This window comes from Pipistrellus kuhlii, unplaced genomic scaffold, assembly GCF_014108245.1.
Source record: "Pipistrellus kuhlii isolate mPipKuh1 unplaced genomic scaffold, mPipKuh1.p scaffold_m20_p_2, whole genome shotgun sequence".
NCBI classification, from domain to species: domain Eukaryota; kingdom Metazoa; phylum Chordata; class Mammalia; order Chiroptera; family Vespertilionidae; genus Pipistrellus; species Pipistrellus kuhlii.
In genome coordinates this window covers 143,217,989-143,244,746 of record NW_023425515.1, presented here as the reverse complement: position 1 = coordinate 143,244,746, position 26,758 = coordinate 143,217,989, and the positions used below count along the sequence as shown (strand labels likewise).

Sequence of the window (26,758 nt, the reverse complement as noted above, 5' to 3'; positions counted from 1 at the left end):
ATAGCCAGGTGGAAACATTTTACACTTTAACCAAATGTCTGTGAATTATTTTTCTGTGCCTCATCTCATTTGATCATCACAGAAGTCCTGGAGTAAGTAGATAGGAGACTTGGTGGAATCCTATTTTCTTTTGATTAGCCAGAAAATGGAGATTTAGAAAGCTTAGAAACTTAACTCAACTGAAAATAATTGAGAAACGGTGGACCTTCAAAATTACTTTAGGTTTTCTCACTACACAGAATAGTCAAACACTGCTGCAGTTACATATTTTACCCTTTGTTCGCTCTGTGTGGTCTAGTGTAATAATCTGCTACAATAGTAATAGCTAAATCAGAAAAGCTGGTCTAATTAAGCAAGTTTATTTTATATATATAAAAGGCTATGTTGACTCGTGTATGCGTGATACATATAAAGCTCTCGCTGGCACCAATTGCACATGTATGTTTCGATCTGTCAGTGTTGATCATGAATTTGGTTGACACTTCTATTGTAGAGAAAGGGCGAATAGCAATATTAAAACATTTCTTCTAATTAATTTACTTTCAATGTGCACTGATTTATGTACCGGGCGACTAGTTGGAATATAAGAGACAAACTTACTTCTTTAATAGTGAAAGATGACAGCAAATGTTTGCAGAAACCAAATAAGGCCAATGAAGGTGAAGTGGTTGAGAATACAACAAAAGTGCCTACTCTGATTCCCTAAGTACTTTCCTTGTCCTTGGTTAGTTACTATCTCTCTTTTCTCAATGAAATGGTAGGGGCACAGAGAGAGGACAGCAGGGGGACTGGAACATATTCCTTCTTGTAGTACAAATATCTAATGCAAAAAAGGAATAACTCTAGGGCCATCTGCCCCCATCTTTGGTGGTCTCCTCATGAGAACCAACCATTTGGATTACATTTTTTCTCTGTCTGTCTGTACAGCCACACTGAAAATCTTCTTTCTAGACTCTTCATACCAGCTATGCAATATCAATCTTTAATTCTGTCTTGGGTTTCTGAAGAGCTTTGATTCCCATCTGCTATCTGAAAGGACATATACTGAAGTAATTCGGTTAAGGTGTAGTGGCAAAATGAGATAGAACTGCTTTTATGTAATTTTACAAAATGAAACAGACTCAGTGAATGTAGCCATGATTGTCTCATTTGATAATGTAGTGGCTTAAAAGTCAAATCTGGCCAGAAAAACCTAAATCCTTTCAAATGAAATAAGAAAAATGTGCAGGTATATTAAAAACATTTTTCATTTTGCTTTTCAAACAGGTGTTAGAGAGTTCAGTGGGATTTCTTATCGTATCATCTGACAAACACATAATGCTTGTGTTTACTTGAACTTCTCTATAGTTTTGCAGCTATTGGAAATCACTGTTGGGGAAAAATATTCCTGAGGGAAATTTGGCACTGGTAACTTTTCGCTAGGCCTGGCTTTTTGCATGGAATAATTTATGACACTTATGCCCATGAGAACTCTATTTCCTTGGTTTTTGTTTGTTGGGTTTGTAAATCCTTACTAGATTATACCCAAGTCTGAAAATGACATGTTGATGTGGGCTCCAAATTCTTAACATGGGTCACCATATTGATGGTGTTCTACTACTTTTAACCTTTTTCTTCTCCTCTTTTTTTTTTTTTTTTTTTTAAATCATCAATATTTTGAGTTTAGCTGCATCCTCATGGAATAAAAGGATCATAAAATTGTGGGGATGAGAATGGAAGACATACCCGTTCTATCACATTGGTTCTTAAGAACTGCCTGCACTAAGATACCACACTATTGATTGACAAAGGCTCCTAATGTTTTCTAGCAGAAGTGGAAAAATAATTGCATTATTTTCCCTGAGTGCTAACCAATGGTACCCAGTAGTTATCTTTTTGGTACTGGGAATAGAGCCAGATTTAGGCAAAATGAATTAAATTTGCCCACAAGTTACTGATTTTGAACCAAATGGAAGTACCGTATTTTTCGGACCATAAGACGCACTTTTTTCCCCCCCAAAAGTGGGGGGAAAAAGTCCCTGCATCTTATGGTCCAAATATAGCCTACACATATACTTTTAAAAAAAAGTTTTTTACTTGCCCGGCTCTGTGTGGTCTCTGTGTGCTTGCCCGGCTCTAAAATGGTTCTAAATGCTGCTGTTTACTTTACAGGGTTGATTACATGTGTTTATGACTGTGATTTTGGGTTTTAATGCACATAAAATATTTTAGGACACTATTTGTTTCAGAAACTTTTTTTCTTCATTTCCCTTCTCTAAAAACTGGTGCGTCTTATGGTCTGGAGCGTCTTATGGTCCGAAAAATACGGACCGAAAAATACGGAGTTAGATCAGCCTCTTAATTTTCAGATCAGCCTCTTAATTTTCCCTATGAATTAAGTATTTTGTTTATTGACAAGAAGTATTACAAAATTCAATTCAGGGCTAGTACCAGTTTTTAAAATTTATGAAGCAGTTTTATAAGACCAATTCCATTGTAACAACAACTTAGTTAACTCAGTGACTAGAACACAGGCTTCAGAGTCAGAGTATCTGAGTTCAATACCTGTCTTTACTGTGTCCTTGCTCTATGACCTTGGGCAAGTCACTCAATCTTTTTATATCTCTCTCTTTTTGGAGGGATGGGTCTTTGGAAAATGGGAATTACAGAAGTATTTCTCCACCTGATAACACTGAAATGTTTTCTGTTAAGACTATGATGATTATTTACATACACACACTCTGTGTAGACTTTATTCCTAGTGCCCCTATTGGGAGAAGAAAGGCCAATCTCATTTAATGTCCGCTAGTGATATTTGATGAAGTGGTCATTCTTGCTCTTGTCACCCCCTCCATCCAAAATGCTCTTTCCACCCCTCCCCCATCCCTTGCCTACACCATTTCCAGCGTGAGCTTTCCAAAATCAAATCTGATCCTGTAGATCATGGCAAGATATGTAAGACTTTCCATAATCATATCACTTACTTGCCTTTCCAGCTCCATTTTGCCTGCCTTCTTTAAAGTCTGCTCTCAAAATCTATTTCTTTTTTTAAAAAAATATTGTTTTATTGATTTCAGAGAGAAAGGGAGAGGAAGAGAGGGAGTTAGAAACATCAATGATTCATTGATTGGCTACCTCTTGCATGTCCCCTACTGGGGATTGAGCCCGCAGCCCGGCCGCGTGCCCTTGATTGGAATCAAACCCTGGACCCTTCAGTCCACAGACTTACACTCTATCCACTAGGCCAAACCAGCTAGGGTCTCAAAAATCTATTTCTTTTCCTGCTTCCTGGATTCTGAAATGCTGTTTATCCTCCCATGTTGATGTTGTTAGACATTCACTACTCTCTTCTTGATGACCTCAATAATTCTATCACCAACTATGCTGCGTAAGGCTGGCCTTCACAAGCTTCTGAATGGGCTCCACCAATCTAGGACTGTCTAACTTTTATTATACTCCTTTTCTTATCCCTTAACAAATGAGTGAGAGTTTCCCCATGGTTCAGTATAGTTTAATAAGCAGGATCTACACTGTTTGTTGATTCAATAGCTGAAACAAAACAAAACAAATAAAGACTTCATTTATATAATCTGAGCCTTGTTGATTTATCATGTACAAATGGAAAGTAGCTTTATTGCATTTATGGAGAACCAGACTTGAAGCTTAACCAGTGGCATAAGGCAGAATAACATTGATTACACAACTTTTTATATGGGGAATAATTTGTATTTGATAAGGTCACAAATAGGTAATGGGTAGGGGCTCATCAATGTGTGAGGTGATTAAGCCCTCATGCAAATAATACAATTGACATTTTCTTTTATATTTATTATTGGATAAATGAAAGCATATGGATAAAAGTATGCATTATTTTTATCCTAGTAAGAAGCTACTTCAGTCATTTAGTAATACTATTTAAATAAATAAATAAACCTTTATACTGATGTTTATTATTTATAAAACAGAAACAAAACAAAATCTAACAACTGACTAAATTGATAGTTAAAGACATTGCGGTTAAAGGCTAGCTCTGTGGTAGAAAAAAATACATCTACAGATATAAATATAGCTTCCAAATTTGCTAGGTCCACATTCCTGCAATTGTTTTCTCTCTAAATCATGAATTCTCTGTGGGTTTTATTTCAAAATAAGTATTTCTGCTATAAGTCTGATAAATGATATTCCAACTCTAAAGAGCAAGCAACTAGAATGCCATGTTTTTGACGCATATTTTTGCAGCACAGAGGGACAGAGGGGACTAAACTCTAAATGTCTCAGCTGTTAAAGGCCCCATCTGACTTGCCCAAAATAAGAACAGAAGGAGAAAGCTTTCCCTAAAGCAACTCACCAGATCTGTTTGGGCACAGGGACACTCTCTTAGAGCTTGTGTGGATAAGTTGCACTGAATAGTTAAAGGTTTTGCAGTTGCCTGGAATATTTGAGAAAAAGATATCTCTATGTACTTGTCATCCATTTACATAGGCTGGACAGATTTGTTCTGTCCACCAAAGCTCTGATAATTTGTGGTCATATTATAATAATAATGTCTGGTTTTTGAGTGCTCACTATGGGTACAAAACTATCCTCTGCATTTTCTACATATGGTGTCATTGAATGTCCATGCTTCTGATGTTAGGGGACCAGCTTAAGGAATTTATGTCAGCTTTTTGTGCTACAAAAGTTTGTTGACCTATCTTCTACATTATAAACTTGACAAGTCCTTACTGTTGTTTTTGCTTATCTGATTGTTGGTTGTTGAATCTAGGGGATACTCTGATTACTTCAATACAGGCAGCAGTGATCACTTCCATAAGCAAATTGTTAGAATATAATACACATAAACAGGCAACATCTTCTAATTTACTGATTGATTGTTGGTAGACTAGAAAGAAGCCACTGAGTGAATAAATGTAAGTCAAACAATTGGAAGCAGGGCACTATGGTATGTTACATGGCAGTTTCCAATGAAATGAAGTGATTAACATATTTGCACATGGTTGGAAAGTGAAGAATTCTAAAACATGGCACTCTTATACATTTATCCTTTTATTATTCTAATTACCCTAATGTAACATAGATAAGAAAGATTATTTCATCCAAGTTAATGTATTTGTCTATTGTTTGTTTTATGATCGAATCATGTTTACTTACCTAGTATTACCTCCTACCATATACAATCTACATATTCTTATTATCAAATGACTTTCAGACCAAATGAAGGCCTTTCAAAATTCTGTGCCTTAGCCTGTGCTGTTCCCTCTGCTTGGAATGCCCTTCCATCTTCACTTGTCTAACCCCTTCTCATTCTTCAGGACTCCATTTGAATACCACCTTTCCAGGCAAGTATTCCCTGATTTTTTCCTGCACTACCCAACCCCCACTGCTTCTGAGTTGCACAGCACCCTGAGCATAACTCTGTCACCTCCTGTAAAACGTGGTGTTATATTTTTCCTGTTTACTTGCCAGCTGCACTAGGTTGTGACTCTGTAAGTATGATCTGTCTTTTGAGGCTTATTTCTGTTTTTCTATTCCTCAGCAAGTCTGTACAGTACATGAACTTAATAAGCAATTGTGACTTGAAGGAGTAAATGCATTCATATAAATTGTGCATATCAGTATTTTGTTACTTCCCAAACACACACACACACACACACACACACACACACACACACACACACACTCATTACATTCTGGTATGTATAGATTTCAAAAAGGCTTATCTGTGGTTTTGTCTTAATTCCTGAAGCTCAAGGTCATGACCTCACAGCATGACTACTGCAAGAATGCACATTCAGGTTAAGTCTGTTTTCTTGCCAAGTTATACCTTTTCGGGTGAAATTTCAGGGAGATTTTATATCAGCACCATGGAGATATTTTCATGTTAAACAGGAATGTGGAAGCATGAAAAGAAGTAAAGAACCAAGTCCAGACAACACAACAGATAATGAGCTGGAAGGCTGAGCTATGAAAGGAACACCTCTACCCACTATGACTTAACCTCAAGAGGAAATGATGGCTGGCTTCCACTCTCTATTTGCTTGCCTCATCCTCTCTGTGCTTACCACTTGTTTCCCTTTTATAGGACATGGGAGGCAGACATGTATTACTAGGGTGCAAGCTTTTACTACTATGATTTCATTCCATATTGTAGTTTCTTGCAAAAATGGTTTATTTTCTTCTAATGTACATGTTACTATCCACACCTTTGTCCCCAGACACCCAGCCATACAATGCAGCGTTACAACCAAGAGAACCAGAGCTGTGCTGGGCTCTGGACTAGACAAAGGTACAAATCCCATCTGGGTCTCCTTCAGAGCAAGCTGCTGTTTGCAACAAGCTACCAGATGGTGGTAAAAAGAGTTCTTACCTGTTTACTTAATGGGTGACTGGCCTCTGCTTTTATTTAGCCATCTGTTCTGGTCTATGTCCCTTTAACTTATAAGATCCATCACCTCATTTAAGCTGTTACCTTGACACATTGCAATGTTGTGGACATAATGCTTCTACAGAGGGGCAAATTAATATGGGTTTTCATGATTGGAAGGATATGGGTTTTCATGATTAGAAGGTTAAATGAGGTAAGGCTGTGGTAGTTAGCGGTGAGATAAGGGGTTTTGAAGAGGCAGAACTCAAGGGAATGTCAGGTGATTGAAAAATTAGGCTGGTTAGACAGAGGGATAGAATTTTTATAAATTACAGAGGCCGAATAAGAGCAAAGACTCCCTTTGGGTGTCTCTGATTTGTGAGGGTTTATGACCGTGGACCCAGAGAGGATAAGGGGCTAGCTTTGGATTTCTTTTCTCCTTTTGTGACATTTTGTGAAGAGCAAAAAGAAACTGATTACACCAAAAAGTGGTAAGCAAGAACCACAGCAACAAACTCAAAAATATTTAGTCATTCCCAGAAAGATATTTGGTTTCCCTTAAGTTTGAGGAAGAATCAGGGGCCAAGCCCAACTTCATGGAGGAACAGTTTGTGTGTCTTCACCCTGCATTTGAAGGCAGAGCTGTTCCAATCTTGACCTTAGCCTGACTCCTTGACATTTCCATTCAGATCACCAACCAGGCCCTGAACACTAGGTCTTAGAAAAAAGCCCAGGGCTCTGTCTTCTTATTGTATCAGTTTTGGCTCTACCCGCTGTGATCTCCACTGAAATAACTAGTATTATTACAGTTCACGAGACTCAAAATATTGGGCATCTCTGAATTTTCTATCTGCCAATTTTACCCAACCAGTAACCAGTTCTCTGCCTTTTGCCTACATTGAGTTTCTTATGTCTTTTTCTACTTTTTTTTTATCCCCCTTGCCACTGCTCTAGTTTTCCATCTCTCATTACTTATATCCTAGCTAATTGGAATAACCTCCTAAGTAGCTCCAGCTTTTAGTCTCTTCCTGCTCAAAGCATCTTAAATACTGAGGTTTGATGATAACTTATAACAGTCACCTTAAAAAATTAAACAGAAGCCTCCTTTAGTTTGCTGTCATCTAGCAAATCCAGTGGACTTCTCAGCTTGGTATCCAAGGCAGTCCCTAGAGTTACCATTTGTGTTTCCAGCATTTTCTATTTCTCTGTGTCCCAGTAAAACCAAAGTGGCATGTGGTTAGGAATAACCCCATGCTTCCTTGCCTCTTTGATCTGTTCCTTCCTCCTAGAAAGCCCTGGAGGATATTTCATTAAGCTCAGGATCAAATACATCTCTGCTTTCCCCAATGAGATGCAAGTGCTCCTGCTCCTGTTCCATTTTGGGGGGTATTCGTATGCTGCTTGGCATGCATTTTGTTCCTGCCCTATTGTTAGCTTTTCAAGTCTTACTTGTGCATACCTGATAGCACAGGATAATGATTGATAGTGGGACTTTGTAAGAATGCAAAAAACCTACCCATCCATTCATTCACTCAATTGTTTATTGGGGGTCTATTAGTATAGTATATAAGGTACTTGAATACAGAGATCAGCATGATATAGTATATCCCAGTTCTCCAGGAACTCACAATTACATGGAGGAAAAGTCACAGAAATAATTGCACAATGAAAAGTATGCAATAGGAGTGCCTTCAAAGTATGGGAGTAGTAGGACTTCTTCTATAGGGTAAATATATTGGGGATGAAGAGATGAGGGTGGGGAGGAAGCTGAGTAGTTAATAAGGGCTTCCCATGGTTGGGAATGTCTCTTTTGGACTTGAAAATTGAATAAGAGTTGTCAAGGAAGATAGACAGGTAAGAAAGGGTAGGAATGGAATGGAAAGATAACCCAAGAAAGCTGCTTTGCTTATTCTCAGAGGCTTAGCACACTAAGGCAGCCTAGTCACCAAATAATTATTTTCTGTTTCCAGATAAAAATATCCTAAATGACAGCATCCTTTGATACCCTTGAAGGAGAAAGGGAGAGCAATAAAGGAATCTCTGTAACTGCTTTTGGTTGAAAGTCATTCATTCCTTCTCTCTCTTTTTAAATGTTTTGTAGAGAAAATCTGTGATTGCAGTGAGCTTCATAGCAGCGTTTCTCTTCCTGCTGATTGTGCGCCTTGTAAATGAAGTGAATTTCCCATTGCTGCTAAACTGCTTTGGACAACCTGGTACAAAATGGATACCATTCTCCTACACATACAGGCGGCCCCTTCGAACTCACTATGGATACATAAATGTGAGGACACAAGAGGTAAGACCTCAGAGGGTTATATGGGATTCGAGGGTATCCATGGTAACAGATTTTCTTTAGGAGCAAGATGTTTCGAATCACTGAGCTGGCTTTTGCTGCCCCACTGAGCTTCTTTGGGCCCCTGACATTTTCTGTATTCTCCTTCTTAGACAGTTACAGACACACGTCTAAAGTCTGCCGCCCCTTCTGATTCACTGGCTTCCTGTGGAGTTGAGGAAGCAATTACCTGTTTTCCTGGTGGTTTGTGGCATAACATACACATCTTGCCATTTATTGCCTCTGGTAAGCAGTGACCAGCTAGCAAAGTAGCTGGTTTTATTTCCTGGAGGTCAACTGTTTGAGGACAGCTCTTTGTTGAATTGCAGAAAAGCATTTATACTTTTGAAAACACTAATTCTGAAACCTGGAGCTAGAAAAAGGGCAAGCTGATTTTAAAATTCTCCATGGCTGCAGAGAAAATGGTATTTAAAAAGTTTTCAAATTTAAAGGGCTTAAAATCCTTTAAATCCTGTAATCCCTGAACCTTCAAGTCTTTGTGGCCAATTGGTGGTACAGAAGAGACTGGAGGCATATTGACAGCTGGGAAGTGCACACTAGACTAGCACTTTCGCAAGCAAGGATTTGTACCGTGGAGTGAAGGAAAAAGTAATGAACCTCATAAAATGTGAGAAGTGCCTGGAAGTGATTAATAAAAGTGTTATCTCTGTTTGTTTCTATGTAGTGGGGTGAATGTGAGGTTAATATTCATGAGTGCAAAGTCCACATTTGAAGTTGTTGGTAACAAAGGTACAAGTCATCAGTGTGTCTACATCCCAGAGAAGAGATTTGGATCCGATCCCATTGAAGGGTCATTTTATAAAGATGCTAGAGAGGAAAGTTACATACAGAATGCTACTCGTGTTCTGAGTTATTCTTAACATCCAGGGTGGAGGTGAGAGCTGGCTTCGTACATTCTCTTTTGTAGGCAATATCATACCTGAGTCTTTGCATCTGGTTAATTTCATTTTTTAAAAATGGTTTCTGTATCTGCAGGATTCACAAGCTATTTATTAGATTTTATTGTTAGAAAGAAAAAGGCACCATTAATGACACATAAATTCTTAGGAGCCTTGCTTGATGTTTATCCTTTAAATGGTTTCAAATTAATTTTTAAAAAAGGGCCCGTGGCTTAAATTTGTTGCATGTCCTATTAATTGATTACCTGTATAAAAATGATCTCAGAGAATAGTTTGTCTCACTCTCGTTTTTGTTACTTTTATTTCTGGTTGTCAATTAATATTCTACAACTCTACTGGATCATGTTAACCACTTCACAAGGACTTGTCGCAGGCAGAAAATGAAACACGCCTGAAGTTTTTCACCAATTCCTCTCAGGAGGGAAATCCCACCTCAAATTAAGGACCCTTTCATTTGTTTAAATATTAATGGATTGGATTTTGAAGTGTTAAGGGAAAAACTGATGTGTAGAGGCTGTTATTAAATTGGTCATATTAGCTAAGCTACTTTTAATATTCTTTTGGTATAGTTTTTAATATGACTTTACCACAGGATATTAATCATTATTTTGACCCTACAGAAGCTATTTTTTTTTTTTTTTTGAAGGGAACATAATTACTGAAGAGAAGATTTTTTTTTTTTTAGGCTTCAAAAGCACACAGGCATGGCTTGAGTGAAAACAGGGCTAACAATATCAACTAGCAAAGTTATTTTGAAGATTAAATAGGGCAAAGTGCATGAGGTGCCCAGTTCCTAGCTGATGTTCAATGAATGAAGGTTTTTTGGTGTTTGTTTGTGTGTTTTTTTTTTCTTCTCTTACACTTACCAGTTATGACTTGAAGTTCTCAGTATAAATAAACACTAAACTACCATAGTCCAGAATAACAAACTTTGCATTTAAATTTTAAAGAATTTGAATTAAGGGCAGGTCATTAGAAATCAGGGTTTTGCAACTTAAAACCACAATGAGAAGAGAAAAATAAAGCATATACTGCACACTAAATATCAAATTGGCAAAAAATTAAGAATCTGATAATACCAAGTGTTGGTAAAAGTGTGGAACAAAAAGAACTCTTGTACACTGGTAGGTGGAGTATAAACTGGAACAACCAATTTGGAAAAAACAGCTCCCTATTATTCTATAAAGTTGAAGATCTATTAATACATAACCCATGCCCCAGCATTTCCAGTCATTGATATATTCACATGGCATGCATGGACAGCAGGTACTGCAGCATTTTTCATGATCACAAGAAACTGGGAATGACCTAGATGTCTATCAGTAGGAGAGTGGGTTAAAATTGTGCTACATGCACTAGAATACTATACAGCAATGAAAAATGAAGCAACTAGCTTCATGTGACAACATGAATAAGTCTTACACAAACATAGTTTTGAGTAAAAGAGCCTATATAATAAAAGGCTAATATGCAAATTGTTCCCCACAACTGGGAATTCGACCAGGAGTTCAATTAGGGGGCATGGCCAGCCAGCCAACCACCTATGGCTCCTAACCCCAGTGGGCCCTGTCCCCAATCTCCCCCTTCTCCACCCAGATCAGAGGCGGGGGCAAATCCGCCAACTTCTGGCATCCCCTGCTCCTGGCCAGCCTAGCCCAATTGGCCCCTAACCGGTTGGGCCAGCCAGACCCCACTGGCGCACAAATTCGTGCAATAGGCCTCTAGTGCAAAAATAAAAGAATACACACAATATAATTTCTTTATAGATCAGAGGAAGAGGCAAAACTAAAGGATGTTGCTTGGGTGCATACATAGGAGGTACAACTAAAAAGGAATAAAAAGAAATGAAATTATTATCATACAAGTGAGGAAAAGCAGTTACTCTGAGAAAAATGTATGGTTTGTGAGCAGTGTGAGTTCCTGGGACACCAATAAACATTACTGCACACTAAATATCCAGTTGGAAGTGACATGGGTGTTCACATTCTAAATATTATTTTTAAGTATCTATTCATGTTGTATGCACTTTTCTGCATTTCTGTTTCATAACGAACATTTCAAAATATATTTTGAGTCCAGTAGGATATTTATTGACCAAGAATTACACAAAACACTTCACCTTATTTAACAGCAAGAAATAACTAAAGAGAAGCAACGAGGCATTAAGCTAGCTAAAACAAACTAGATATATTCACAATTGGCAATTTTATGTTATGAAAAATCTAGTAGTAGATATGCAGGTTAACTTATTCTTGTATTCTATGCACCATAGAAAGGCTCCATATAACATGAGTGAAAGGGATGAGCAGAAAATTTTACATGGGAGTTGGAAAATAATATGATACCTAAGTAAAATGATAGATTTTCCTCCATCTCAAAAGCCTCTAGGTTACACTGACAGGGAAGCGAGATTTGTGGGCTCTCTACCTTCCTCCTCATTTATTCCATCTTTTCTTCTAGCAATCCCACCCACCACTATCCCCAAGTCTGTACTCCATTCATACTCAAGTACTCTGTGCATTGGTCCTCACCGAATAATGGTTTCAGGTGCAACCCTACCCAGAGATAGCTGTATTAGATAAGATTCAGAAAGAAAATGTCTTCAAGAACCAAAATAATACAGCTAAAATTATAGGTGGTGGGTTGGGTATTTGGAGAAAATAGCTTCAATAGTGATCCTCATAACTTGCTCCAAAAGCAGCCTATGTCCCCGTTCATTCTGTTCTCACCCAAAGAAGGGTCAATCCCCATGGCCGAGCTGAGCCAGGGGAACACAGAGCTCATCTATTTATTTTAAGATCTTGGTTCTCAAGGTTTTCTCATATGTTTTTCAAAAGAAAGCACATGCTTACCAGAAACCAGCCGACTTACAAGAAATATTTTAAAACAGATAGACATATGAGCAATGATTTCTAGATCTAGAGTATCTGCAAACACAATCATTGTTAATGGTAGTTTTATTGGCTGATGCTTCAGCTAGGCCAGACATTGCTGTCACTAGACAGAGATTTTTATAAGTGGAAACATTTATGAGGAAAAAAAATGTCTCTCCACTACTGTCAAATGCAAGGTGGAGATGGTGGTGGCTGAATTAGGTTGAAGATTTAGAGATACAGCGGAGAGCTGGGTTGATGAGGAGCAAAATCTGATTCTCTGGTTATTTTTATTTTTTAATGAGATGAGTTCTAGTCCCTTTGCCTTGGTCCAACTGGAAGTATACCCAATTTTGTGAATCTATGACAGTCTGCCCTGAAGGCCTCACATTTAGTAAATTATACTCAGTCCAAGCTCAGCTTCATTTTATCAATTTACCCAGTTTTTGAATGATCTGTTCCCAAGGAAAGATAAGGAACACAGGAAAGATAAACCTGGGACTTGCTTATATTTTACATTGTTAGAATATTGTTTTCCTAATCCAGACTCATACAAAGGAATATACTGTGAAAATTATGAGGACTATTCTAGAACACTGAGATGGAAATAATTAGAATAGAAAGAATTAAATACTCCTCTCACTCTATAATGACCACTTATACCATGCAGTTGGTGATCGGCTCCCATCCTTTGCCCTGTCTCTTTCCCTTTCTCAGCCAGTGTGGACTAAGTTTCTTACATTAGCATTGGTGGAGGGGAAGTTTTGAGAATCAAGGAAGCAAAATGAGTGCCAGTTAACAGGGTGAGTGCTGGTATCCTGAATTTTGCCGGCCACAGAACCCAGAATTCCTCATTAATTCTATGTTTGAGCCCAAAACATGTGAGGCAGTGCCAATCCAAAATTTGGACCAGGAGTGATTTAGATTTTGCAAGAGAGCCTATATTTCCCTTTGCTTCCCACCCCCATTAATTTTCTGGCCCGCTAGCTTAGCTGCTCAGACTTGCCCTGCCAAGTCATTACTGTATTAATAATGCATCCCTCCATTTAAACAGGATTAGACTTAGGGGATCCCACCTGTAACATTAGGGCAGAATCACTGTATTATTGGTTGACCTTTGACAAAGTAAAAAGCATAACCTCATACATGTTTGGAAAAAGAAATCTCTGCTTGGCAATATTTTGTGAACTCTGCCTTCTCCTTAATGCAAATTGTAATGGTTCATTTTAAATTAATTAATTGCAGTGGGTAGGGAACGTATAAACTACTAAGGTACTGCAGGACTTTGTTCAAGGTAATCATCGTTTCTGCCTATTGTGATCATGGCAGATTCTGAGGGAAAAGAAGAAAATGTACTTCAGGCTGGATTTTGTTTGTAGTTTCTAGATATGGAATCAGTTTTCCTGTCATGTTTTGTTGTTGCTAGTGCTGGATGATCAGGTGTGAAGATATTGCTCTGAGCAAATAACCTGAAACTTATTTGCATGAACTGTTAGATAAGAGAATGGAACTCTGACAATCAATAGAATGCCACCTGCAGCTCTTCCTGGTGATCAGTGGGGATGACAGATGTCTCCCTCACATCTGATAAGAGAACCTTCCTATGCCAGGGCTGCAGGGTTCTCTGGTATTGGGGGAAGAGTGACCTTTCAGATGGTCTTCAAATGTGCTAAGTGAAAACACGAGATTTCCAAAACATAGCAATTATGATAAGTTGTAGGGTGACATATTGATTTGCTTAATAATTTAATGAGGCCAAAACAGACCTCTTCAAAAATGAGAATGTTTTAAAGTAGACTAAATAAGAATACTTAAGATCAGTTGCTATGACAGACAGGTCACACAGCCTAATTAAAGATGTGCATAACATATGGATATTGCAATAGATTTTCCCAAGTTGTGGTTATAGCAACAATTAAGGAACAGAGCTGACTTTCTTGGAAATAAAAGCACACACTCCACACATTCAAACAAATGTTCACATGTAACTAAAGCTGACATGAATGTTATACATACATACATACATACATATACATATATGTGTGTATGTATGTAATTATATGTTTGAGAATTTAGGCTTTGGGTTTTCATAGTCTATTGAGAACAATTATATGCAACTATGTTTCAAAAGTTTAAAACTAATCAATGTAATTGTTAATTAAAAACTGAATATTCACATTTGTATAATCATAAAGCAAAATAAATTTCAACCATTAAATTGTTATAGAAAAGGAAACAGCTACATGAACATATAAAGATTACCTACTTGGTATGTGCATATTGGCTTAATCATCTTTAAGATCATTTACCTTTTTCCTAAGTATGAGGGAACGTATTTGCTGAGTGGAAACAAGGTTGTATTTCTCAGTCTGGTTGTGAAACAGCAACTCCAAACAATGGCCATTATCTTAAGGCAATCTAAGCTCTGCTGGCAGGTGAAAGGGTCAGACATCTCTGTGGCTTCAAACAGTTTCAGAAAGCTTTCTTGGGAGACGTGAGGCATGTAGCAGGAGAAGGGTTTGGATAAGGTAGGAAGGGAAGAAAAACATAGAGTTGGACAGTTGGATGTGGAGGAGAAGTTTCATTGTCCCCTGTTCTCTCCTAGGTCCTTTGACTGGTCTCATAATTAAATTGACATAAGACAGATTACCAAGAGTAAAACAAGTTTGATTTCATGCAGGGCCCCTACAAAAATCTGAGATTCAAAAGGCAGACAGGTGACTGAGGCTTCTACACACCCCTGAGTGAAGAGAAAGAGTGGGGGTCTGGGCTTCAAAGGAGAGGAGGTCAATTCATAGGAAGATAGGAAGAGCAGATGTTTGGTATAAGCATACAGATGTTTGCCTTCCATGCACATAGGTTTCTCAGATGAAAAAGTGACCTCTGGTAATAGCTCTCTTGTAATGTACATTTCCCTTACAAAAGAGTAACTTCTACTCTGTTTTCAAAATTTCTCCTGTGTCTGCAGCTCAGAAGAATCCCCATGATGAAGAGGCACACCATGGCGTGGCACATTCTTTTTTTTCTTTTTCTTATTGATTTCAGAGAGAAAGGAAGGGAGCAGGAGAGAAAAAATAGAAACATCAATGATGAGAGAGAATCATTGATCAGCTACCTCATGCAAGTCCTCTACTGGGGATTGAGCTCACAACCCAGGCTTGTGCCCTGACCGGGAATTAAACTGTGACCTCCTGTTTCATAGAGCGATGCTCAACCACTGAGCCACATCAGCTGGGTGGAATGGCACATTCTGCCACCCTTCAGGAAAAAAAGCAAAAAAGGTTCAGATCATACACTGTCCATTTCTCTTCAGCACCTACCACTCCCAGCAGGCCATGGGTACTACATTAGAAGTCGCCACCAGCTCCTGGCTATTTTGGTAATCACCAAGGCCTCACACTCCGTCCATCCATTTCTTACCTCTCTCTGGTTCCATTACCTTTTGTCCTAATCTCTGGGCTCCTCATTTTGTTTAGCTGATTGTCCAATCTTAGAGAGCCCTTATTTTGGTCCTGCTGACCTGAAAACTACACAGGAAGCCAGGCCACTTATGTACCCTAATATGGAAGGGGTGCCCCATGCTCAAGGGGCTCAGGAGACACTGCCACATGTCTGCATGATCCTCTGTATTTCCAGAGAAGGAAATCAGACACACAGAGAGGCAATAAACAGGCTACTCTGATTGAAATGCAACTTACTCTGGAGTATAGAGGATAGAAAAAAATTCATTAGGTAATTATGATTTTGAAATGTGAATAGAATCACTGGAAAGGGAAAAGCCAACTCATACTTGCAAAAGAGTGATACATATACAGGCAATCCTCGGGTTACATCAGACTCAACATACATTGTTTTGTGGTTACGCTGCCATCTCTCATTTATTTATATATAAAAAAGCTCTGTTACTTCAATGTATGTACATATGTGCTTTATGTTTATTATTATTTATTTACCACAAGTAAAGGTCAGGAATTGTTATCTTTTTAAAATTTTATTATTATTATTTTTTTTACTATTTCACCTCATTACTGCTGTGTATGTGCTCCATGTGAGTGACATAGGTGCTTATATAAGTGGGTTCCAACTTACGGTGAAAATTGTGTTATGTTGCCCCGTAGGAACGGATCTCTGACATAACCCAAAGACCTACTGTAATATATTTATGAGCAACGATATCCATATTTATGCACTAATGTATAGAAATATACAGAAATACATTCATCTATGTATACATATGTGCAGCAATATATACATATACACATGCTCACAGAACAATTTATATTTTCTTAAATATAAACATACTTTATATACATATGTACTTCATTATATAATAAAACCAGAGGCCCGGTGCACGAATTTGTGTATGGGTAGGGTCCCTCAAGATGGCTTGCAGGGATTGGGGCCCCAGCACACACCTCCCAGCTCACAGCCCCAGGTCGTGGCCCCAACCTTGCATCCCTACAGCCCCACCTGGCACCCTGCCGTGGCTTGGCTCAACCCCCTCACCTGCTCCACCATCCCATCACAAGCCTTCACTTGTCCCGGCCTAGATAGGCTGCCCACTGCCAGTGCTGATTTACAGATGCCCTCTATGTTCCACACCGCCCCCTAGTGGTCAGTGCACATCATAGCGAGTGGTCAAACTCCTGGTCCAATTCCTGATAGAACAATATGCATATTAGGCTTTTATTTTAAAGGATGGTTAACATGTGTAATTAGCCAGGTAGGTATATATAATGCCTCTTATCCTTGCCTACTCTCCACCACTCCTTTATTACAGAAACAGTCCCTTCCCTCCTGACCATAAGGGTGTGCAGAAGATTCAGGCTAGTGATTGGCCAAATAAGGGACTGGTCAAAAGGTAGATGCATGACCCAAAATGGGCCATTCTTAACCCTTCCCAGATTTTATTGTTTTAAATAATGCTGTGGGAAAAGATTCTCTTTTCTTTGGTAGTAGTGTGTTGAGATGTGGATCTCTGAGTGTCAGTGGCTTTGGGAAGAATGAGACCAAACAGTGAGAAAGGCACTAGCTAGGGGCAATTCTCTAGTGCAAAGCCAAGCTATTCTTGAAGGCACTATACTTCCTCTGGGCTGGGGATATAAGCCAGAGAATTCTTCTTTTTCATGTCTTCTGGTTTGAACTATATTTTGGTTACTCGTAACCAGAAGAGTTCTAGCTGATTTCTGTACATTATACGTTATAGTTATTTTACAACAACCACCACAAAACATGCTAAAATTCATCTTTCAACAAGGTGCTGGCTGGGAGAGCCATCTTTCCAAGTCCATACTTGAAAACTTCCGGGAAACAGAGCAGGAGGTCATATCTGTCAGTCCATCAGTTGGCCCAGGTGTCCACAGAGATGTGTGTTCTATATCTTCCTGCTGAGGGACATATGTGTAGGAAATGAGCTTATTTTTTGAAAAAGGGACGTAAAGGTCACACTTAGCCACGGTCATAAAGCCAGAAAATGGCTGGACAAGACTGATAACTACTAAATTTCTAACCCTACACAAATGATAGATCACATACTTTTCATTTTAATTATTCAGAAGAAATCTTCCCTATTGCTATGAGGCATCATCAGTCAAAATAGATTGATTTTCACTTTACAAATCACATCTGTTATTGATGAAAGATCCCTTATCATATTTTTCAATGTTTCAATTGGTTTCCCCAGAAAATATAAGAGGACTTGATTCATTGCAGAACCTTAGGTAGAAAAATGCCCTTTTACTAACTGTCATCTTAATACCCTGCACAGGAGCCTGTTAGAAATTCAAATATCAAATTGTCTGACCTGAGATAAGCAAAGTAAAGCAAAACAGAGCACTTAACAAAGAGCACCCCGATTTGAGAGTTGAAAAAGATGATAGAACTAGCTGTCCCCCATGGTAAGAGTTTTTGTTCAGATTTCTGAAGTTCCAGTGAAATAACCTGACAGAGTAGGTAGAAAAGAAAACGAACAAACAAATTCACCAGGTGGCAGTTAATATTAACCATGATTATTAGTCAGTCATCAAATAATAAGTGTTCACTCTGTCCCACATAAATTACTAAGGCTTAGCAATGAATCCCACTTGAAAGAAAAATTAAAATTGGGGTTCACCAAGGAAGAGAATAGGACAGATTGGCTTGCAATTATCCTAGAAAATACCACCCAGGGGACATGGACATTTCAGCATAACAGATTCATTATTTTCCTGTTAAGAATAGTGAACATTCAAGGAACTTCAATTAAACAGTTGTATTCATTGTCTGGCAGATAATTTGGCACTAAGTAGATGGCATCAAATTGTGATTTTTCATTTCCCAGAGTGGACTTACAAAGGCTTACTTACAAATGAAAAATATTCATTAGAGACTTTTTTACCTCAAAATTAGCTATATGACTCTTATATCAAATGTTATCTCACAAGGCTTTTGAAAATTATATACCTGGGTAAATCCAGTAGTCTGGCTTATAGAAACATTTTGAGTAGTAAAAGGAAAATGAAATTCAGTTCTGATATGGCAATGTAGTGGTCTAAGACAGCATGACAGTTGTCCTGCTGTATAATGCCAGGGCCTGCTGGATAAGATAGGATACATTATTTAATGCCCAGATGGCCTTGCACAAAAGAAGGGAAATCTTCAGGCACCAGCAACTGAGAAGGTATGGAAAGAGATGTAAGCATGAAAGCTGATAGTGTGGTTTCTTGGGTTTATCAGTATCAATCAGAACTAAGAAGATGGATAACATCAACCCTGCAGGACAGAAGGTGAGCTTGGGTTCAGCAGAAGCAGAGACTGAGATATGCAGGTGCCTCCTGCCCCCCTCCCCCTTACCACCCCTCCTTTCAACCAATCAGAATGAAAACTGGAATTTGACCAGCTCTGCCCTAATAAAAGGCTAGTCTAGGAAACAAACAAACACATGAAAACTGGAACAGAGAACAGATAAGGAAGCTTATTTATATCTTTAGTCTTTGGATAACAAAAAATTAGCCCTGGAAATTAATCTTAGACGTTGAGTAAGGCCAATTATCCTCCATAATGTGGGTTGGTCTTATCTAATCAGTGTAAGGCCCAATAGAACAATAACAACAAAAAATATGTATTTTTACATATTCTTTTAAAATTATTATTATTTTTTAAATTATGGAAACAACTCTGGAGTATTTCACAGATGATACTGCTTACAAACTCAAGTGCTTAATTCTAGTAATTTTTTGTAGTAATAAATGCAATACATACTCATTGTAGAATAACTGGAAAACATGTTTAAGGAAAAAGTCACCTAAAATGTACCACCCAAATATAGCCCATGACACTTAATATCTTTAGCTATTATCTCTAAACCTTCTTTCTCTATCTACATTTAGAGTTGACATAATCCTCTACCTAGGTTTCTCTGTCTCACTTATTACATTTAACATTATGAAATAATGTCTGTACTTTAGGACAAAGAAGCATTTTCTTTGTAATTACAAAGCATTGCTTCGTGCCCAGCATATAGTGGATTCAACATGTGTGATCCAATGAACTTTCTGACTTGAACTGACAACCCCTCCATGAAACCACTTAATGGAACTTGCTGACCAATGCAATTTCAGTATCTTCTGTTACCCTCACAGAACAACTAAAATAACTGGAAATAGTCACTGATCTCAGGCCTCGGAAAATTAGTTAAATCAGTAAAATAGCATACAATCTGCAAGGACTAAAAGAGGAAATGACATGTGGAGTGCTTTAGCACACAGGCTCACTATCCCTTATCCCAAATCCTGTGGGCCAGTTACATTTTGGAATTTGGAATCCTTCCATTGAGGATGAGGATAGTGCAGATGAGGAGTATATTGTGAAACACCATAACTGGGTACAGGGCAACACATTGCAATCAAACAGTAATGGCGAAGCATTTTTATAGCAAGTCATGTGAATAATGACAATAAGTAGACCCTCTCCTTGGGCTTTACAAGTGTTCATGGTGCATTATAAGAATCCCTGGTGTCTGGGTTGTGGAAACACCTTCCAAAGGAGTTTCAATCCTTTTAGCTCTAACTGGAGACCAAATTTTTGGTTGATTTCCCAGCTTGCAGGGTTCCTAGAAAATGCAAGTAGTAAAATTCAAGCTGACCCACTAGGGTCCGGAAAACAACTTCATAGACATCCTCCAGAATAATGTTTGACCAAATACCTGGGCATTATGGCCCAGCCAAGTTGACAAATAAATGAAACATGACATTGTATAAGGCTTTTAATGAATAATTGAAATGTTCTCACAAGTACTCTCTAGGTTATGTAAAGTCATTTTTACCATATTGTAGATGAGGAAATTGAGACTAAGACAGATTATACAGTGAGCTCCAAGTCATACTTGCTCAAACTGGCAGAACTGAATCTTGAAATCCAGATGCCAGAGCCCCAGATTTCAGTCATATGGTCAAAGAAAGAGCATCCAATGTGTTGACAAGTTATTTTCTATATTGGACCTTTGCACAGTTAAACTGCCTGTATCTCTATATATAATTTAATCTTGATGGCTTTTGTTGAGTTGGGTGCCAAATATTAGAGTTGAGATTTTACTTATTGCTTGTTCTAAGGTGCTGTAAGTTAATTATCTTGTTGCAGCCCACATCTGGACAGAGTACAATCATGCAGCTCTCCCCATGACTTTTTATTCTATTGTACTGCTAGGCTTAACAACGCAGCATTACCATTATTGCTGTCTTGTTGATGAACTGACTTAATGTTTCTCTCTTAACATTTTTCAAAAAATATATGCTTTTTAGGGGTTACTTAAGCAGTGTTCCAAAAGCAGAATGGTTGATAGCTGTGTTTCATTCCTGGCTGCCCTGCATTCTTGAAATATGTACTTTCAGACAGAATGTGCTGAGGACAGCCTTTCAGAGGGAAATGTTGACTTTCCCAGATTAAAGAACAGGTTAAAACACAGTTTCTTAATTTTAAACTAGGTAAAAATTAATATTGGTTGTTTGAAATTCACTGAGGATGAAAATGAGGCAGAGTTTTAGGTGCTGAGCTATGTGCCCAATATCCCTTGTGTTGTTTTTTGTTAATCCTCACTCAAGGATATTTCCCCATTGATTTTCAGAGAGAGTAGAAGGGAGGGGGAGAGACATACAAAGAGAGAAGTATTGATGTGAGAGAGACACATTCATTGGTTGACCTCCGCACCAGGTCAGGGCTTCAAGCCTGCAACCGAGGTTTGTGCCCTTAACAGGACTCGAACCCAGAACCCTTCAGTCCTCTGGCTGATGCTCAAGCCACTAAGCCAAACTAGCTAGGGTTTGTGTTTCTTTTTTGAACATCTATTTCAAAGAAACAACTGTCTTTGCTATCTCGGGGAGCCAAATGAATATGACTTGACTCCAATTGCCCTCATCATCTTAAGAGTTTTATTTATTTAGTGCATGGGTCAATGATCATTTTGCTTATTTATTTCTCAAAACTGTCATGATCATTGTAATTTCCCTTTTCATTAAGTAACCCACTCTTAGGCTGTTGTTATTATTCCAACTTAGAGTTTTGGAATGGAGTCACCTAATATGAGGTCCATCAGCCCTTCGGTGAGTGATGTGCTTGTGCTAAAAATTCTTATGCTGACAAAAGCACAGGAATCATGGCAACAGAATAATGTTCACCATCCGAGCCACCTTGACATTTTCCTGCTAGTAGGAAGCTTTCTTTTTTCTTTTTTGCTTTTAACATAGAAGAATGCATTTTAAATTCTGTAGCCTACATAATCATGCCCACGAGCTCTCTCTTTTCAATGCATCTTGCCCCCATAACTAGTTTTCTCTGTAAGAGATGTTAAGTATGCAGAATGCCAATTAGGAGATTCCACTTAGGATTCCTTCTCTTAACTGTATCTCAAAACTTATGTGGTATAACTGCTAGCAAAAAGACAAGAGAAGAAGAATAATATATTCTATATTGGCCCTTCAATTTCTCAACTTTATGCCTCAGTTCAAACTGAAAAGTTTTTCTCTGCTATCTCTATCTACTCATTCCTCAAAGCCCAGTCTCAAGTCTATTTCCTTCATGCTGATTTGCATAATTCTCCTTAGAAGTCACAGCTTCTTCCTATGAACCCTTTCAACATTTCCTATGGTAACTAATAATTGTATTATGCTTTGCAAAATTTATGGACGTATTATTCCATTTAATAAGTAATTCTGTGATTTTGATAAGTTTAAACTGAGAATGTTAAACAAAGGGGAAACAGAGAGGCTAAGGAATTTGTTTTATGCCACAGAGATGCCCTCTGTCTCCATCAAATCTCTTTCTTTGCCAGTTATAGCTTATTGGTTTCCAACCATCAGCATCATCTTAAGCCAACCCTATGGAAGACTTCTTTTTGTCAGGCATCCTTCTAAATTGTTCTTATGCAGCAGAAGCAGCAGCAGCAATACCTGACACCTCCTTGCCAGATACTCAGTTTTCAAAATAACTCTGTGCATTAGGTACCCGTATTATCCTAGTATTTACAAAGGAGTTATCCAAGAATTGGAGAAGTTATATAACTCATTCAGGGTCATCATTGACCCTGGGAGCATCACTGTCTTCCTGTATTTCAAATCTGGCCTGTAGTCAGTGAAAATGCTGCGAAAACTCACAACTGCCAGTCACTACCCTTCAGCCACCATTGCTGCAGGAAGATTGAGCGCCATCTCCTTCTGCACATACAATATTTTATGAATGTATTCCATTGGCAGACTCTAAATGACATCTGGCACTATAGTGGCAAGGAAGTTTGGGAAATGTAGTTAGCTTTCCAGCCCCTGCTACATGGGAGGGCGGGGGGAAACACAGAAGAGGGTAAAAATGAACACTGAATACTAGTGGATGATCTCAGCACCACTATTGCCATGATGTGAGACTGTTGGCCACTCCTTTTGAGTAAGAGCCTGGTCAAAGATGGCCATTGAATATTTAGTTTCCTTGGATGTGCAGTGGGGGATATGTACAACATATCACAAAGCATGTCACAAAGAATGATTACATGTTAATGATCAGTGAATTCTGGACTTAGAAAGGCATGGGTGTTTTCTACAGCTTCTAAGGAGAAGCTTATTCTCTCCTTAATGGAAAAGCAGGTAAACCAATACCCACAGGGCTATCCAGATGTGTTCCTATTGGCAGCCACTCAGTGGATATATAGCTATCCAAATACTTCCTTAATCCTTCAACCCTAAATCATGATGGGGGAAACCTGCTCCTCCTTTCCTGCCCAAATGCTATCCCATTATTTCTTGTCCAGACCACTTTTGCAACTTAGCTATTTAAATACTCAATTCCTCACCTGACCAATAGCTTGCAAGTTCCCATTCTAGTAATGGCCCTAGCATAGAAATAAATGGCCATCGTGGTATCTTTCTCACTAGTTCCAATTGATTAGGGAAGAGTTTGCTTTGATGAGTATCTATCTCAGGTGGGCTTTTGTTTGAAAAAGTATAAATACTCACTTCATGAGGAAATAAATGTAAATGCTGACATTTATTTACCAAACAGGGTGATTACTTAAAAATTACTAGCTAATAATCGCCCTATTTGTTTGTATATTGTATCTTTTCTGATTATCTTTCTCTTTTTGTAAAGAAGCCTGCTTAGAGTATCTCATGTATTTTTCTCCCTCCAGTGTGCTTTCTGGAAGTTTCCTGCAGGATTGATTGGAACACAAGGATTTCAGTTCATGGCATTCTGTTAATCAGCTCAGATTTGTTAAAGTCATTAGTGTTATAAATTTTCTTGAACTCACAGTTTTCCTTACCCAGGGTTAATTCTGTGGCAGTGTGTTAGTGTGGGCAGAAAATCTTCCACCAACTCTGTGTTCTTAATGGAGCTTTCCCGGGTTAATGACGGTGGGGATCCCCATAGGGAAAATAGGGCATTTGGTTCAGACAACTTATGGGAGCTGAACCTGCTAGAATGCTCTTCTGGGGGTTACCTTACCCATCTGTCAACAACTGGTGCCTGCATCCTATCAATGCTTCTTCACTGAAGCCTTGCCACTTTGTTTATGCCATCATTTCCTTTTTCTCGTTTTCTGATTCATGAAAAACACCCAAAAACGCTTGGAAAAGTTGGGACTCAGCAAAATGTAAGATTAATTTCCCTATGTTAGTCCCCATAATCTTCAGATTGTAATAAAGGTATTTAACTTCACTGAGCTCAGTTGCTTCCTACAGAACAGTCAGTGAATACCAGTTCCTTGGAAAGAGGTCAGAGTATGATGAGTCGGGTTTTCACCATGTTGAGGTTGTGCCACATGTTGCAGAGCTAATGGCACTTTTTGAGGTAGTGGATGAGGTGGTTACAAGGTTAGAGCTTGTGTTAGCAATCGATCCAGGTAAGTCTTTAAGATCATTTGCTCTACAGTTTCTGACATCTGCCCATCTCTTGGCTCACGGCTCATTGCACCTACTCCCCGTGGTGCCCAATGCTTCGGCCATGCTGCATCACACAGTTTGAATTCCAAAATAACAATATATTTTATACCTTGCTGAATTTTCAAATGCTTGCCCCTGCTCTCATCTGCCTGGTGATGTATTCACCTTCCAGGCCTTTTCTGATGACCTCCTTTTGCTTTGTGTTCCTAGTGTAGCTTCTACCTATTTCTGTCAGAGCACCTATGCCATTTATTCCCATTACTGTGTACAGAGCTGACTTCCGCTGTAAACTGTATGTTCCAAGTTCTTTACATTTCCCTCCTGCCAGTAGTTGTGCCTTCGCTCAGAGAGAAGCACATTGAAAATATTTTAAAATGTGGGAATTTTAGTGTAGTATTTATTTCAACTCTAGCAGAAACACAAATTAGTTTCCCTCCCCCCCCCCCCCCCCCAGAAATGTGGCTCTTCTCAATTATAATATAATCAGTAGGTGGGAATACTCAGCAGATTTATATTTTATAAAATCACAGGAAGGAGGACCAGTGAATTAGAAGGTATGAGGCAGATTTGAGCTCAGTATGAGTAATAACTTTCTGGGCATTAAAATTGTTCAAAATTGGAATGTGTTATCTTGTCAAATAATGAGGTTTCAATGACCAAAAGTAGTCATACCAAGACTCACAGGGAGGTTATTAAATATAGATTCTTAAATTGGTTTGGAATAGGTGCTAGCCAAGATCCTTTCTAATCTTAGATTCTATTTTTATCTCTTTAACTCAGTTTAAATATCATTAACTTTTTATAATTGCCAATTATGGATTCAATATATATCAAGTTATCTCAATTTTTATTTAAATGTTTTTATTAATCAAAGTCCATGAAAAAATTTACCTTCTGCCTCACCCACCAATGCATCTAGCTGTCCTTGTTTATCCATATTTTTTCACTCCCTGCCTATCTTATATATCCTATATAATAAAATTATCCTATATATTAATGAAAATTGACCCGAACTGGCAGAACGACCTTGAATAACCGGTCACTGTAATGCACACTGACCAACAGGGGGCAGACGTTCAACTCAGGAGCTTCCCCCTGGTGGTCAGTGCACTCCCATTGGTGGAGTGCTGCTCATCCAGAAGCCAGCTCATTGCTGGCCAGCGGCGGTGGTGGGAGCCTCTCCCGCCTCTGTGGCAGCACTAAGAATGTCCGACTAATGGCTTAGGCCCATTCCCAAGGGGCTTAAGCCAGTAGGTGGACATCCCTCAAGGGGTTCTGGACTGAGACAGCACAGGTTGGGCTGAGGGCCCCCCCCCCCGCTTTCCCCCCAGTGCACAAATTTTCGTGCATTGGGCATTTAGTATGTATCATAAAATTCCCAAGAGTTTTGTAAATATCTTCCAACTTATAACTTATGCCAATCAATACTTAAATGATAGGCCATATGGAGAAGGAGATACAAAGAAGACATAATGATTGTGGTAACTAACTTTTATCAAGTGTTTACTAGCATTTTATATATATGCACAACAATGCCATGTGGTAGGTACTATTTTCCTGTTTTGAAGATGAGAATATTGAAGCACAGAGAGCTTAATTTGACCAAGATCATATACCAGTAGCTTCTGGGTTGAAGAACCTAAGCAAACTGATCTAAAATCTGACCCTAACATTACTGACTCTTGAGGAATAAATTTAATAGAATACTATATCTTACCTTCAAAGATTACTTTACAAAAAAAAAATAAAAAAAAAATAGATGACTTGACCTGGTAGAATTACATGTGTTTGCTTTACTCGGACAAGGTTGTTTTTGCTTTTACTTTCCTGAAGATTTCTTCTTTTAAGTTTCTCTTTATTGTTGTTGATTTGTGGTATTCTGGCATTGGTCA

The 26,758-nt window shown here is 38.5% G+C and overlaps 1 protein-coding gene across 2 annotated transcripts in view; it reads left to right on the top strand.

Annotated features, from left to right (window-relative positions):
- Positions 1 to 26,758, top strand: part of ST6GALNAC3 (ST6 N-acetylgalactosaminide alpha-2,6-sialyltransferase 3) — a 517,876-nt gene that overhangs the window by 216,028 nt on the left and 275,090 nt on the right. For both annotated transcript variants that reach the window (XM_036446244.2, XM_036446245.2), the window contains exon 2: positions 8,445 to 8,639. In XM_036446244.2, the coding sequence (XP_036302137.1) occupies positions 8,445 to 8,639 (195 nt within the window). The remainder of the gene's footprint in view (positions 1 to 8,444; positions 8,640 to 26,758) is intronic.